We start from the raw sequence: 13,085 nt of genomic DNA, 5'->3' as shown, positions 1-13,085 counted from the left end.
GAGAAGACTTCTGATCTGTTGCTGCTTACTCATAGGAAGACTTGGATTCACGTCGAAGTCTAGTTCGGGGACAATTCTCATCGGGGTAGATGCGGCTGAATCCGAGAGGACAAAGGCATTGCTGGTTTCCGCAATTTCCTCGATGTATGCGATTGTCATGCCCTTGTTGATGTGCATGAACTCTTGGCTGAAGTTGGTTAGCATAACTTCCACTTGCCCTCCGTGGAGTCGAGCGACCCCTCTTGCGACGCAAATTTCACGGTCGAGCAGTAGATGTTGGTCGCCCTCGATGACTCCTTCTACGTCAGCGGGTGTTTCAGTGCCGACGGAAATAAAAATGCTGGAGCGCGGCGGGATGCTCACTTGATCTTAACCACACTCAAGGCGTGGTGACTACGACAGCTCTCCGGCGGTATCGCTTGATCTTGTGACAGCGTTATCGATTTCGACTTCAGGTCGATGACTGCGCCATGTTGATTCAGGAAGTCCATGCCGAGAATGACGTCTCGTGAACATTGTTGGAGGATAACGAAGGTGGCAGGGTAAGTCCGGTCATGAACGGTAATTCTTGCCGTGCAGATTCCAGTCGGCGTAATGAGGTGTCCTCCAGCAGTCCAAATTTGGGGGCCCTCCCATGCAGTCTTAACCTTCTTCAACTGGGCGGCGATGTGTCCACTCATTACGGAGTAATCAGCCCCTGTGTCGACTAAGGCAGTGACTGCGTGGCCGTCGAGAAGCACGTCGAGGTCGGTGGTTCTTTGTCTGGCGTTGCAGTTAGGTCGTGGCGTCGGATCACGGCTGCGTCGTGTTGAACTGAAGTTGGAACGTCGCGTCGTCAAGTCGTCGTTCGTCGGTGTAGTCTTGCCTTCCTGACTTCGTCGGGACGGCGGCGTGTCTTTGTTATGTCGTCGAGATCGTTTCGTCATCGTCTTCGTCGGCGGCGGAGGAACTTCGTCAGTTCGACGAACAGCAACCGCACCTCCATCGGTTGCTGCTTTTAGCTTTCCGGATATGGGCTCGCTGACCGGCCCCGGGCTGGGCCAGTGTATGGTCGGCGCTGCGGCGACAGGTAGCGGCCTGGTGATGGCGAACGGGACGGCCGTCGAGGGCTCCACTGAGTAGCGGCGAGGTAATCGGCGATGTCACGTGGGCGCTCGCCAAGCTGTGGACGCGGCGCGTTGACGGCGAAACCTCGCAGTCCAATCTCCCGGTACGGACATCGTCGGTAGACGTGACCCGCTTGTCCGCAGTGGTCGAAGAGCGGGCGGTGGTCAGGAGCACGCCAGATGTCCGTCTTCCTCGCGTAGGTGCGCTGGGCGACGGGTGGTCGTGCTGGCGGCGGCGGCGGCGGACAACGAAAGTGTGGCGTGACAGGGCCCTGGCGCGGTCGCGGAGGAGGTCCTTGACGGCGTGCGACGGCGGCGTAGGTCATCGCTTGCGGCTCACGCTGCGGCGATTCAGGGGCTATTCCAAGTTGTTGTTGGAGTTCCTCACGCACGGCGTCGGCAATCGAAGCCACTTGAGGCTGTGATGATGGGAACAGCTTTTGTAGCTCCTCCCGCACGACAGCTCGGATAGTCTCGCGTAGGTCGTCGGCGGCCAGTGACTGAACTCCGGCGTAGTTTGTCGAGGTCGTGCGGCGGTCGAATTGCCGGTTTCGCATCTCGAGTGTCTTCTCGATGCTGGTGGCCTCGTGAAGAAACTCGTCGACGGTCTGCGGTGGGCTTCGTACCATTCCGGCAAAAAGTTCCTCCTTCACACCACGCATCAGCAGGCGGACTTTCTTCTCCTCGGGCATTTCAGGGTCGGCGTGGCGGAAGAGACGGCTCATTTCTTCCGTGTAGATCGCGGTCGTCTCATTAGGTAGCTGCACCCCCGGGTTTCCAACAGTGCTTGGGCTCGTTCTCGGCGTACGACGCTTGCGAATGTCTGCAGGAAGCCGCTTCGGAAAAGTTCCCAGGTCGTTAGGGTGGCTTCTCGGTTCTCGAACCACGTCCTGGCCACGTCTTCCAATGCGAAGAAGACATATCGCAGTTTGTCGTCGCTGTTCCAGTTGTTAAACGTAGCGACTCTCTCGTACGTCTCAAGCCAGCCTTCCGGGTCCTCGAAAGTTGAACCACGGAACGTCGGAGGCTCTCTGGGCTGCTGTAGCACGATGGGCGATGCCGGGGCTGCCATTGGGGTGGACTTGGGGCAATCTTTCTGGTCGTCTCAGGCAAAAGTCCGTGTTCCGGGGGCCGTTGTTGAAGACGGCGGCTTGCTCGATGGTCCGGGACTGCGTTGGTGTTGTCTTTGCGTTCCGGGCTTGGATCACGGCTTGTCGAGGGCGTCCGGTACATGGACCAAAAGCACCTCCACCAGATGTCACGTGGCGGTGACGTTAAGAACACAGTAGCAATACTGTGATAGACAAAACTAACTTTTATTGGGCGAACCTGTGCCTACAAAACAGGCTACACTTATAGCACAACGATAGCGGCGAATACGGTCGGCGATCGTCGAAAATCTGGTCAGCGGTTCAAGCGCGTCGGCTTTTATACACAATCGTCGAATGTTCCAGACTAATCTTTGGGACCCGCGTGCCTTCCATAAAGCTCTACATCATTCGCGTCAGGCGGATAAATCAGATAACACAAGATTCGGCAACAACAGACTGCGGATAGAAGCATCGATAACTTTCCAGAAACTTCGGATACATGCAAGCGCGTCCCGCGCTGTGCGATAAGATTTGTTAGGCGGTGAAACCTGGTCGCCCGATAAATATAAATACACGTGTCAGTAGGATCGGGAGCAAATAATAACACAATGAATGAGTAGAAGACGCGCACATTTAGGGCAACGAACGCACCGAACAATGCATCCTTCCAGTGTTGCTATTGCAGAATTCCGAGAGTTAGTTGCCGATAGAAAATATCGCGGACACTCTACAAAAAGAAGTTGTGCTGCTCACCATGACCCCCGAGGAATAGGTCTCCGGAAATTGAGTCTCCCCGTTTTCCGTACTCGTAAAACACGCCGTAGCGGAAACGGGCCCATTCATGCATACGAAAGTGCAGGCTGGAAGAAAAAACAAAGTCATGCAATCAACGCACGCATAAAAGTACACTTTTTTTCTGCTCTCCGACGCATCTGTATAAATAGCAATACGTACACAGAAACTATACCACCAGAAAGAAAATTGAAACCTCTTTGACAACACTTGTCTAACTTTAAAGAAAATATTTAGGGCTGAAATGGCACTGAAATATAGGCACTAAAATGTACCTATAAACGTGGTGCTTCGTATGGTCGTGAGCAAAGAATAACGCAATGATTGAGTTGAAGACGCGCACATTTATGGCAACCAGCGCGTCCAACACTGCATCGCTCCAGTGGTGCTAATATAGAATTCTGAGAGCGAGTGGCGGATGGAAAATATCGCCGACACTCCACAAAAAGAAGTTGTGCTGCTCACTTGTGCATCCCGAGGAGTAGGCGTCCGGAAATTGAGTCTCTCCGTTTACCGTACTCGTAAAACACACCATAACGGAAATGTGACCATTCATGTATACGAAAGTGTAAGATGGAAGAAAAAATAAAGTCGTGCAATCAACGCACGCATCAAAGTACACTTCTTTTTTTGCTCACCGACGCATGTTCATAAATAGCAATACGTACACAGAAACTGCACCACCCTAAAGAATAAATGAAACGTCTCTGACAACACTTGTTTAACTTTAATGAAAATATTTAGGGCTCCAGGAAATGAAGAATAACAGGGAACGAATAAGTAAGCAGAGGAAACGCAAGCGTAAGCTGTGGATACCACTAGAGATCAATCCGCTATATGGCACCCGTTGAAATTTCGCTTTTAACCGTAGACATGGCCGGGAATATTCTTTTGTGCTATGGGCTCGGCGTTTTTTTTTACCTCTCTTTTTACTTTATCATGCACACATTGTGTTGCTCTTAACGACTCATCTCATTCACATCAGAGCGTTACTTCCCCTGTGATCACATAATCTAGCAAGGTGACTTATACGAACCTTCACTACACCTCAGGGAGGGATTCATGCAATACATGTACGATGAGCCTATATGTGCCTTGACAAAGACGCGTCAACCAGCCGAAACGCTGGCTTCTGCTTTCACCTTGTTATTGCTTAGCTCATCGTATTAAGTTTCCATCTCCCGCATTCTCCATGTTTTCCCTGGTTGTGCAAAGTCAGCGGCACAGAGTGTCACTTGAATGGTGGCAGATGCAAAAACGGGCTTTTTTTTAGGATGCGAAATTTCCGCACAACAAGAACACAGAAAAATAACAGGAAAGTTCTTGTATACAGTATTCACGCAAAGAATAAGGGAGAGCAAGTAGCAACAACACCTAGCTGTAAAGTTAACACACATATTTTCAGCACGTCAGAACGATCGTACATGCGTCCATTCCTTTCCTCTACATCTGCAGTTATCCTTTCTGCCTTATTTTCGTTTGAATTCCCGAAGATTCTATTGCGACCGCGCAGGTAGCAGAGCTGTGAATTGCTTGCAAGCGCGAATTGTTCAAACCATGTTTGACTCGAAGAAGACACCACTGTAGGGTAAATGAGGCATACAATTCCCAAATCCATCGCGTTTAAGCCCACAGCGTTCCCAGAAAACTACGGGGTCAGCTACCACCCCCCTTTCCTCCCTCTCATTACCGCTGTTCAAAGCTGTACAAAGGCTGAAGACACCATTGAGAGCGGTCAAGGTCACCTGCTTTGTGCGAGATTTAGAGCGGTATCGACAAGCGCCACGACTCACCATTCTGAATAGCTACCCGGGGGCGCTAGTTTTCGTACGCCAAGGGACAAGCAGACGCGACGAGCGGATCATAGCGACTCAGTGCCTCTCGGTAAGCGGGGAAAACTTTTTTCCTTTTTATTTTTGCACACAGGGGTTCACTGCTCTTCGAATTCAGCGAAAATATATCGTGTACTTAGGCGCGTTCAAAACTGCGTGCATGCGTGAGATTCGGAAAACAAGAGGTGAGGACCACGGAGAATTGACACTATATAGTGTAACCTATGACCCGCAAGCACGCAAAACCGCAAAACCCGTAAAGCGCAGAAAAATCAGCCGATCACTTAGGCAAGTAAGAGTATGTCGGCCGTACTTTTTGGCGGCAAGGTAGAGTAGCCGCCTGCGTGACTATCTTGCCGAGCTATGTCGAATGCTCTGTTGGTGCAGCCAAAAGTTCAAATACCCACCCCCGCTTTTTTTTGTGCGATGGTGTATCTGCATTTGACATTCTTCAGTGCACTACATCTGCAGGCTTGTAGTGACGCCTGACACCCGCGAAAGATGCCGAGAGTGAGGGGGGCTACACTAATGCAGGTGTAACAAAATTATAGACCGATCAGCTTACTGTCCGTTGCCTACAAAGTATTTACTAAGGTAATTGCAAATAGAATCAGGCACACCTTAGACTTCTGTCAACCAAAGGACCAGGCAGGATTCCGTAAAGGCTACTCAACAATAGACCATATTCACACTATCAATCAAGTGATAGAGAAATGTGCAGAATATAACCAACCCTTATATATAGCTTTCATTGATTACGAGAAGGCGTTTGATTCAGTCGAAACCCCAGCAGTCATGGAGGCATTACGGAATCAGGGTGTAGATGAGCCATATGTAAAAATATTGGAAGATATCTATAGCGGCTCCACAGCCACCGTAGTCCTCCATAAAACAAGCAACAAAATCCCAATAAAGAAAGGCGTCAGGCAGGGAGATACGATATCTCCAATGCTATTCACAGCGTGTTTACAGGAGGTATTCAGAGACCTGGATTGGGAAGAATTGGGGATTAAAGTTGATGGAGAATACCTTAGTAACTTGCGATTCGCTGATGATATTGCCTTGTTTAGTAACTCAGGGGACCAATTGCAATGCATGCTCACTGACCTGGAGAGGCAAAGTAGACGAGTAGGTCTAAAAATTAATCTGCAGAAAACTAAAGTAATGCTTAACAGTCTCGGGAGACAACAGCAATTTACAATAGGCAGCGAGACACTGGAAGTCGTAAGGGAATACATCTACTTAGTACAGGTATTGACGGCGGATACGGATCATGAGACGGAAATAATCAGAAGAATAAGAATGGGCTGGGGTGCGTTTGGCAGGCATTCCCAAATCATGAACAGCAGGTTGCCATTATCCCTCAAGAGAAAAGTATATAATAGCTGTGTCTTACCAGTACTCACTTACGGGGCAGAAACCTGGAGGCTTACGAAAAGGGTACTACTCAAATTAAGGACGACACAACGAGCTATGGAAAGAAGAATGATAGGTGTAACGTTAAGGGATAAGAAAAGAGCAGATTGGGTGAGGGAACAAACGCGAGTTAATGACATCTTAGTTGAAATCAAGAAAAAGAAATGGGCATGGGCAGGAGATGTAATGAGGAGGGAAGATAACCGATGGTCATTAAGGGTTACGGACTGGATCCCAAGGGAAGGGAAGCGTAGCAGGGTGCGGCAGAAAGTTAGGTGGGCGGATGAGATTAAGAAGTTTGCAGGGACGGCATGGCCACAATTAGTACATGACCGGGGTTGTTGGAGAAATATGGGAGAGGCCTTTGCCCTGCAGTGGCCGTAACCAGGCTGATGACGATAATGATGAACAAAATTGGGAAGGCCCACTAAGCTTGAACAAAGACACTCCTTCAGCAGATTAGCAATTGGCCTCCCTGGTGTGGTATTCGGCCACAACCTCCCTCACGATATCTACAATAAAACCACGGCCCTCATTCCTCAGCAGCTGCAGAGCACCTGACCTAGGCGGCAGTCAGACCTGTAACGCAGCGGAAGGTGTTAAGAATGCTTGGGTCGGGACAGGCTGCCATTTAAAACTGACCCTGTCAACCCTTAACAGCCGAAGTGTGTCGAGTGCCGCTAGGTTAGCAGGACCCTTTGAGGAACTGTCCGATGTAATTTGGAATATTAAAGGCCTTAGTGAGATTAGAAGAACTGGTGAGGCTTTACATTGCTAAATAGCGGCCATATCCCCTTCTACAGAGGTCTCCGTGATAAAAACCAATACGGGGTAGGATTCCTTATCCTTAAGGACATGGCAGGCAATATTGACGAGTCCTCCAGCATTAATGAGAGGGTAGCTGTAGTCGAGAGGTAAAGAGAGGTAATAAGAGGTATAGATTAAACGCAGGACAAGCCTAGGCTCCGACGCCTAGTCGCGAGGATGCGGAAGTAGATCAGAACGCTAGAGTAGAGATGGTGGTAGAATTCACAGAAAGAAATAAGCTGAGAATAATGAACATCCCTTTTCAGGAAACGTAGCAACAGAAACTGGACCTGGAAAAGCTCTAGTAGTGAAACTAGAAATGAAATTGATTTCATACTTTCTGCCGATCAAACATAGTGCAGGGTGAAGAAGTGATAGGCAGGGTAAAGCGCAGTGATCATAGGATTCATTTCACTTTGAACAGGGAAACAGTAAAATTGGTCAAGAAGGAAGAGGTCAACTTAGAAGCAACAAGGGTAAATGCAGGCAAATTTAGGCTCGTACATGCAAAGAAATATGCAGCCTTAGAACAGAGAGATGACGACGACATAGACGTAATGATTGAAACCGTAAAGAGGCTGGCTTCAGATGCCGCAATTGAAGTGGGAGGCATGGCGGCAAAGCATCCAGCAGGCAAGCTCTCCCATGTAACACAGGACCTAATAAAGAAACTACACGGAAAGAAAGTGCGCAATTGATATTCGCAATTGTAACGCGAGAAAGACTGAAGAGGCCGTAAAAAAAGGACTCAGCCCAAAATCAGTGAGAAGGAAACTTGGCATACGACAAACCAAGATGTATGCACTGAAACATAAGCAGGATAACATCATCAGCAATCTCGAATGTGTAATAAAAGCAGCCACAGATTTCTCTACTGACCTGCACACTACCCAGAGGACTCGGGAGTACTCAATTCGAAAGAATAATAAACAGGATACAGAAACTCCTCCTATAACTAAATATGAGGTCAGAAGGGCCTTGAAAGATATCAAGCAGGGAAAAGCGGCAGAAGAAGATGGCATAACACTCGTTTTAATCAAAGATGGAGAAGACATAATGCTAGATAACTGGCGGCTCTCTATAGGAAGTGCCTACCGACTGCAAGGGTCCCAGAAAACTGGATGAATGCACTCATTATACTAATCCACAAAAAGGGGCGACGTTAAAGAACTGAAAAATCAACGGAACATTATCTCACTCCCATTATTATATGAAATATTTACCAAAATAATCTCCTATTGAATAAGGGCAACACCGGACTTTAGTCAACCGAGGGAACTGGCTTCAGGAAGGGATACTGTACAATGGATCACATTCATGTCATAAATCAGGTAATCGAGAAATCCGCAGAGTACAATAAGCCTCTCTATATGGCTTTCATGGATTACGCAAAAACATTTGATTCAGTAAACATACCAACAGTCATAGAGGCATTGCGTAATCAAAGAGTAGAGACCGCTTAATTAAATACCCTGGTAAATATTATTACGATATTATCGGTAGATACCCGAGAGACGAGCCGCCGTGAGGACGACGACGAAGTGGGTCTGTGCCGTTGGCGCGAGTGAATGTCAGTCTGGCGCTCTGGCTCCAGTCTACTTAAATAGTCTGTAAATAGCCTCTTTTGTCTGTGTCTTTCTACACGTAACATTCTGGTGGAGGTCAGCGATCCCCGTCCTCGCCACGGAACTCCGAGTGCATTTGAATCGCACCCTTACAGGCCAATCTGCTTTCACAGCTGTCGCATCGGCCACGTCACTCGTCACTGCCGCAACCGATGGCCCGCGCCTCCTCGGACATACGCCGCCACTTACTCCCGCACCTTTGGACCTTCTGTTCCCTATGCCACCCGCCGTGAACCCAATACCGCTGATGTTCCTGCTCCGAATTTTCACTACAGCCGCTCGCCCTCACCTCGACGCCGTCAGTCCCGTTCGCCCCAACCCCGCCGCATCTCTTCGCCGCCTATCACCTCCCGGGCCCAGCCGGAAAACTAGGCACTGCAGCTTCTTGAGGTGAAGCTGCGTTGTCGACACTGCCCTCAAATCCTCTGCTCACGTTAAACACGAACCAAAACCTTCTTGAGGTTGATGTTGATGGATATCCTGTCACGGCACTCATCGACACAGGGGCACATCGTTCTATTATCAGTGCTATTATGAGTCGCACTCTACCCCCCATCATGCCCGACGACGCATGCGCTCCTCCAACACCTCCAACGGCGCCGGCCGCCTTGGTCCTTGCCGGTGTCTTGCGTCAGCGAAATCCCCCTATCTTCTCCGGCACAGATGACAAAGACGTTGAAGATTGGATCTCCTTTTATGAGCGAGTGAGTGCCCATAACCAGTGGGACGATGTTACCAAGTTGTGAAACGTCACATTCTATCTTACGGACGTTGCTAAACTATGGTTTCTAAACCATCAAGCCGACCACACTGCGTGGTTGGTCTTCAAGACCAGCTTTACCCAAGTTTTTGGTCGGCCAGCAGTACGAAAACTTCGTGCACAACAACATTTGCGCACACGATCCCAAGAGGCCGGAGAGAACTTCACGAGCTACATTGAGCTACCTTTGCAAACGGGTGAACATGTCTATATCAGAGGAGGACAAGATCAAACATATTTTTACGGGGTTAAAACAGTCACACATATATTTACAAGATATTAAACAATAATTGCAGCAGCTGACAGCATGGTGGGCAGCGCGCGAAGTCCAGAGCCTCTTCTTCCGACAAGGCTTCAAACATCTTCGTCAGCGTGTCACATGACCCCCGGCGGCTGAAGCACCGGCTCGGTGCTGGTTAGGAGGCGGGCGAATCATACAACATAAGACGCGCGACGTGGACCACGTCGGAGCATTGATGAGCCACGGTTGGCTCAAGAGGGGTGATTTCGTACGTGACGTCAGTTACTTGACCCAAGACACGGTAAGGGCCAGAGTAGCGTGAAAGTAGCTTTTCCGAGAGGCCAAGGAGTCGCGACGGCGACCAAAGAAGAACCAGGGCGCCCGGTGTGTAATGGAAGTCACGATGGCGGGCGTCATATAAGCGCCTCTGGTTGTCCTGCTACTCCACAAGTCGACGTCGGTCAATATGGCGTGCTTCTTGTGCTTTGAGGATGGCTTCAAGGACTTACTCGGATGTGGAATTCAGACTAGCAGGCAGAACGGCGTCCAAAGGTAACGTAGGGTCGTGGCCAAACAATAGGAAGAATGGAGAGAAGCCTGCGGTATCTTGGCGAGACCAATTATACGCGAAAGTAGCGAACGGCAGCGTAACGTCCCAGTCGCGATGGTCATCGGGGACATACATGGTCATCATGTCAGTAAGGGTGCGGTTAAGGCACTCGGTTAGACCGTTTGTTTAGGGATGGTAAGCAGTAGCAAGTCGTGCACGAGTGCAGAATGTGTAGGAAGTTGAAAACTTCAGAAAGAAAGTAGCGACCTCGGTCGGTGAGGAGCTGTCGAGGGGTGCCGTGGTGAAAGATGACGTTTTCTAGGATGAAGTACGCGACATCGGTTGCACAGCTTGTCGGAAGAGCCCGTGTGATTGCATATCGGGTGGCGTAGTCTGTTGCTTCAGCAATCCACTTGTTTCCTGAAGCAGACGCAAGAATAGGGCCTAGAAGTTCAACACATACACGGAAGAATAGTTCTGATGGTGCGTCAAGTGGTTGAAGGCGGCCAGCAGGGCGCGTGGTCGGCTTCCTGCGTTGTTGACAATGATCACACGCAGCGACATTACCGCAGACGTTACGGTATAGACCAGGCCAAAAGAAGCGCCGGCGAACGCAGTCATAAGTCCGTGACACACCATGGCGACCTGCAATCAGTACATCATGAAGCTGTGCGAGAAAAGTCTGACGCAGATGCTCAAATATGCGAAGGGAAGGATCAGTCGTCGTTGAAGTGAGCCATTGAATAAGGTGTTGCAAGGAGGCGTCCCGACGTTGTGCGGCTCCAATGTCACGAGAAGCAGCCAGAGAGAGAACGGTGACAGGTATGCCGGCCGCAGAAAACATCAGGAGGGTCGACAGGATGGCGCGATAAGCAGTCCGCATCTTGATGTAACTGGCCGGTCTTGTATACAACTGAACAGTTGTATTCTTGAAGGCGCAGAGCCCAGCGGCGAAGGTGGCCTGAAGGATCTTGGAGGGACGAAAGCCAACACAGAGCGTGGTGATCAGTGATGACTGTGAATGGGCGGCCGTACAAATAGGGGCGGAATTTACCAACTACACAAAGGAGAGCCAGACACTCGCGTTCGGTGATAGAATAATTGCTCTCCGAAGAGTAAAGAAGGCGGCTGGCGCAGGCAATAACACGTTCTCGCCCTTAGAGTTTCTGTGCCGAGATAGCTCCAATACCGTGGCCACTGGCATCGGTACGGACTTCTGTTGGAGCTGACGCATCAATGTGAGCGAGAATGGGCAGGGACGTAAGTAGACCAATCAGCTCGGTTAAAGCACCAGCTTGCTCAGGGCCTCAAATGAATGCAGCGTCTTTCTTGAGGAGCTGATTGTGAGGGCGCGCAACGTTCGCAAATTTTCGGACAAACCGACGGAAGTAGGAGCGAAGGCCCAAGAAGCTGTGAACATCCTTGGCACATGTTGGCACGGGAAAGCCTTTGACCGCCCGTATTTTATTGTGATCAACGCGTACACGAGAAGAATCGACGAGATGCCCGAACACAGAAAGTTTACGACGACCGAAGTGGCACTTGGACGAATTTAGTTGTAGCCCCGTCATACGGAAAACAGATAGGATCGTGGACAGGCGCTAGAAGTGTGCCACAAAAGTCGGAGAAAAAACGATCATGTCATCCAGGCAACAGAGGCAGATGGACCACTTGAAACCGTGTAGGAGGGCGTCCATCATTCGTTCAAATGTGGCTGGGGCATTACATAAACCGAAAGGCATCACTTTGAACTGGTACAGGCCATCGGGAGTAACAAAAGCTGTCTTCCCGCGGTCCATTTCATTGAAAGCAATTTTCCAGTAGCCGGAGCAAAGCCTGATTGACGAAAAATATTGTGCTTCGTGCAGGCAATCCAGGGTATCGTCAATGCGTGGTAGCGGATAGACGTCTTTCTTTCTTACCTTGTTGAGGTGTCGATATACGACGCAAAATCGCAACCTGTTGTCCTTGTTTTCAACTAATACAACAGGGGATGCCCATGGGCTGCAAGAAAGTTCGATGATATCTCGAGAAAGCATATTGTCAACTTCGTGTGCTGGAAGATATGTCACTGAGTAGGCGAGACGCGGTAGGGTCGCCGATGGATCGGGCTCGCATCACTGGTATTTATTCGATGATTTACGACAGATGTTTGTCCTAGAGTGCATTCTCTTAGGTCGAATATGTCCCTGTATGAGGCAAGGAGGCAACGTAGTTCTTGAGTACGCTGGGGAGGAAGGTCGGGAGCAATCGTTTTTGTTAGGGCATTCAAGTCTGAAGGGACAGAGAGTGAAGCAGGACTTGAACACGAGGAGCTGTCACAAGTTAAAGCCGAAATGTGGTAGTCTCTGGCTGGCGTTATTTGCGCCAAGGATATTGCGCGCGAGAGTACTTGTATACAGAGTCCAAAGTTCACGAGGGGATGGCCGGACGTGTTGTCCGAAATGGCAACGACATTGTCAGGGAAAGTGACGTTATGCGAGAGCAGGACATCCGGATTAGGAGATACGATGTAGTCACCGTCTGGTACAGGTGGAACGGGGGAGACACCTAGAACGACAGAAAGCTGAACTAGTTGGTAAGGATTCATAATGCAAAAAAGAGGTGAGGCGTGCAGAGAGGATGCAAGAGTAGAGAAGTGGACAACACGAACGCCGACTATCAACTGAAGGGAGCACTGAGGCGAAGAAAAGAAAGAAGAGACAAGACTCATCTGCGCAAGCTTCCATGAAGCTTGCGCCTGCGGCCATGAACGCGACTAGATACACGAGATATTTCTGTGAACTTGAAGAGCACTTAGAAGTTGGGTGAAAAAAAGTAAGAAAAAGGGAAAATGTTTCGCGCTTACCGAGATACGCGTTGTAT

At 49.6% G+C, this 13,085-nt stretch overlaps 1 protein-coding gene across 11 annotated transcripts in view; it reads right to left on the bottom strand.

The window, feature by feature from the left end:
* LOC135916263 (uncharacterized) overlaps positions 1 to 13,085 on the bottom strand; it is a 303,600-nt gene that overhangs the window by 22,064 nt on the left and 268,451 nt on the right. For all 11 annotated transcript variants that reach the window (XM_070520992.1, XM_070520999.1, XM_070521000.1 and 8 more), the window contains one exon: positions 2,951 to 3,057. In XM_070520992.1, the coding sequence (XP_070377093.1) occupies positions 2,951 to 3,057 (107 nt within the window). The remainder of the gene's footprint in view (positions 1 to 2,950; positions 3,058 to 13,085) is intronic.

This window comes from Dermacentor albipictus, chromosome 6 (assembly GCF_038994185.2).
Source record: "Dermacentor albipictus isolate Rhodes 1998 colony chromosome 6, USDA_Dalb.pri_finalv2, whole genome shotgun sequence".
NCBI lineage: Eukaryota > Metazoa > Arthropoda > Arachnida > Ixodida > Ixodidae > Dermacentor > Dermacentor albipictus.
Note: the sequence above shows the minus strand (reverse complement) of the source record. Positions and strands in the feature narration are given on the sequence as shown.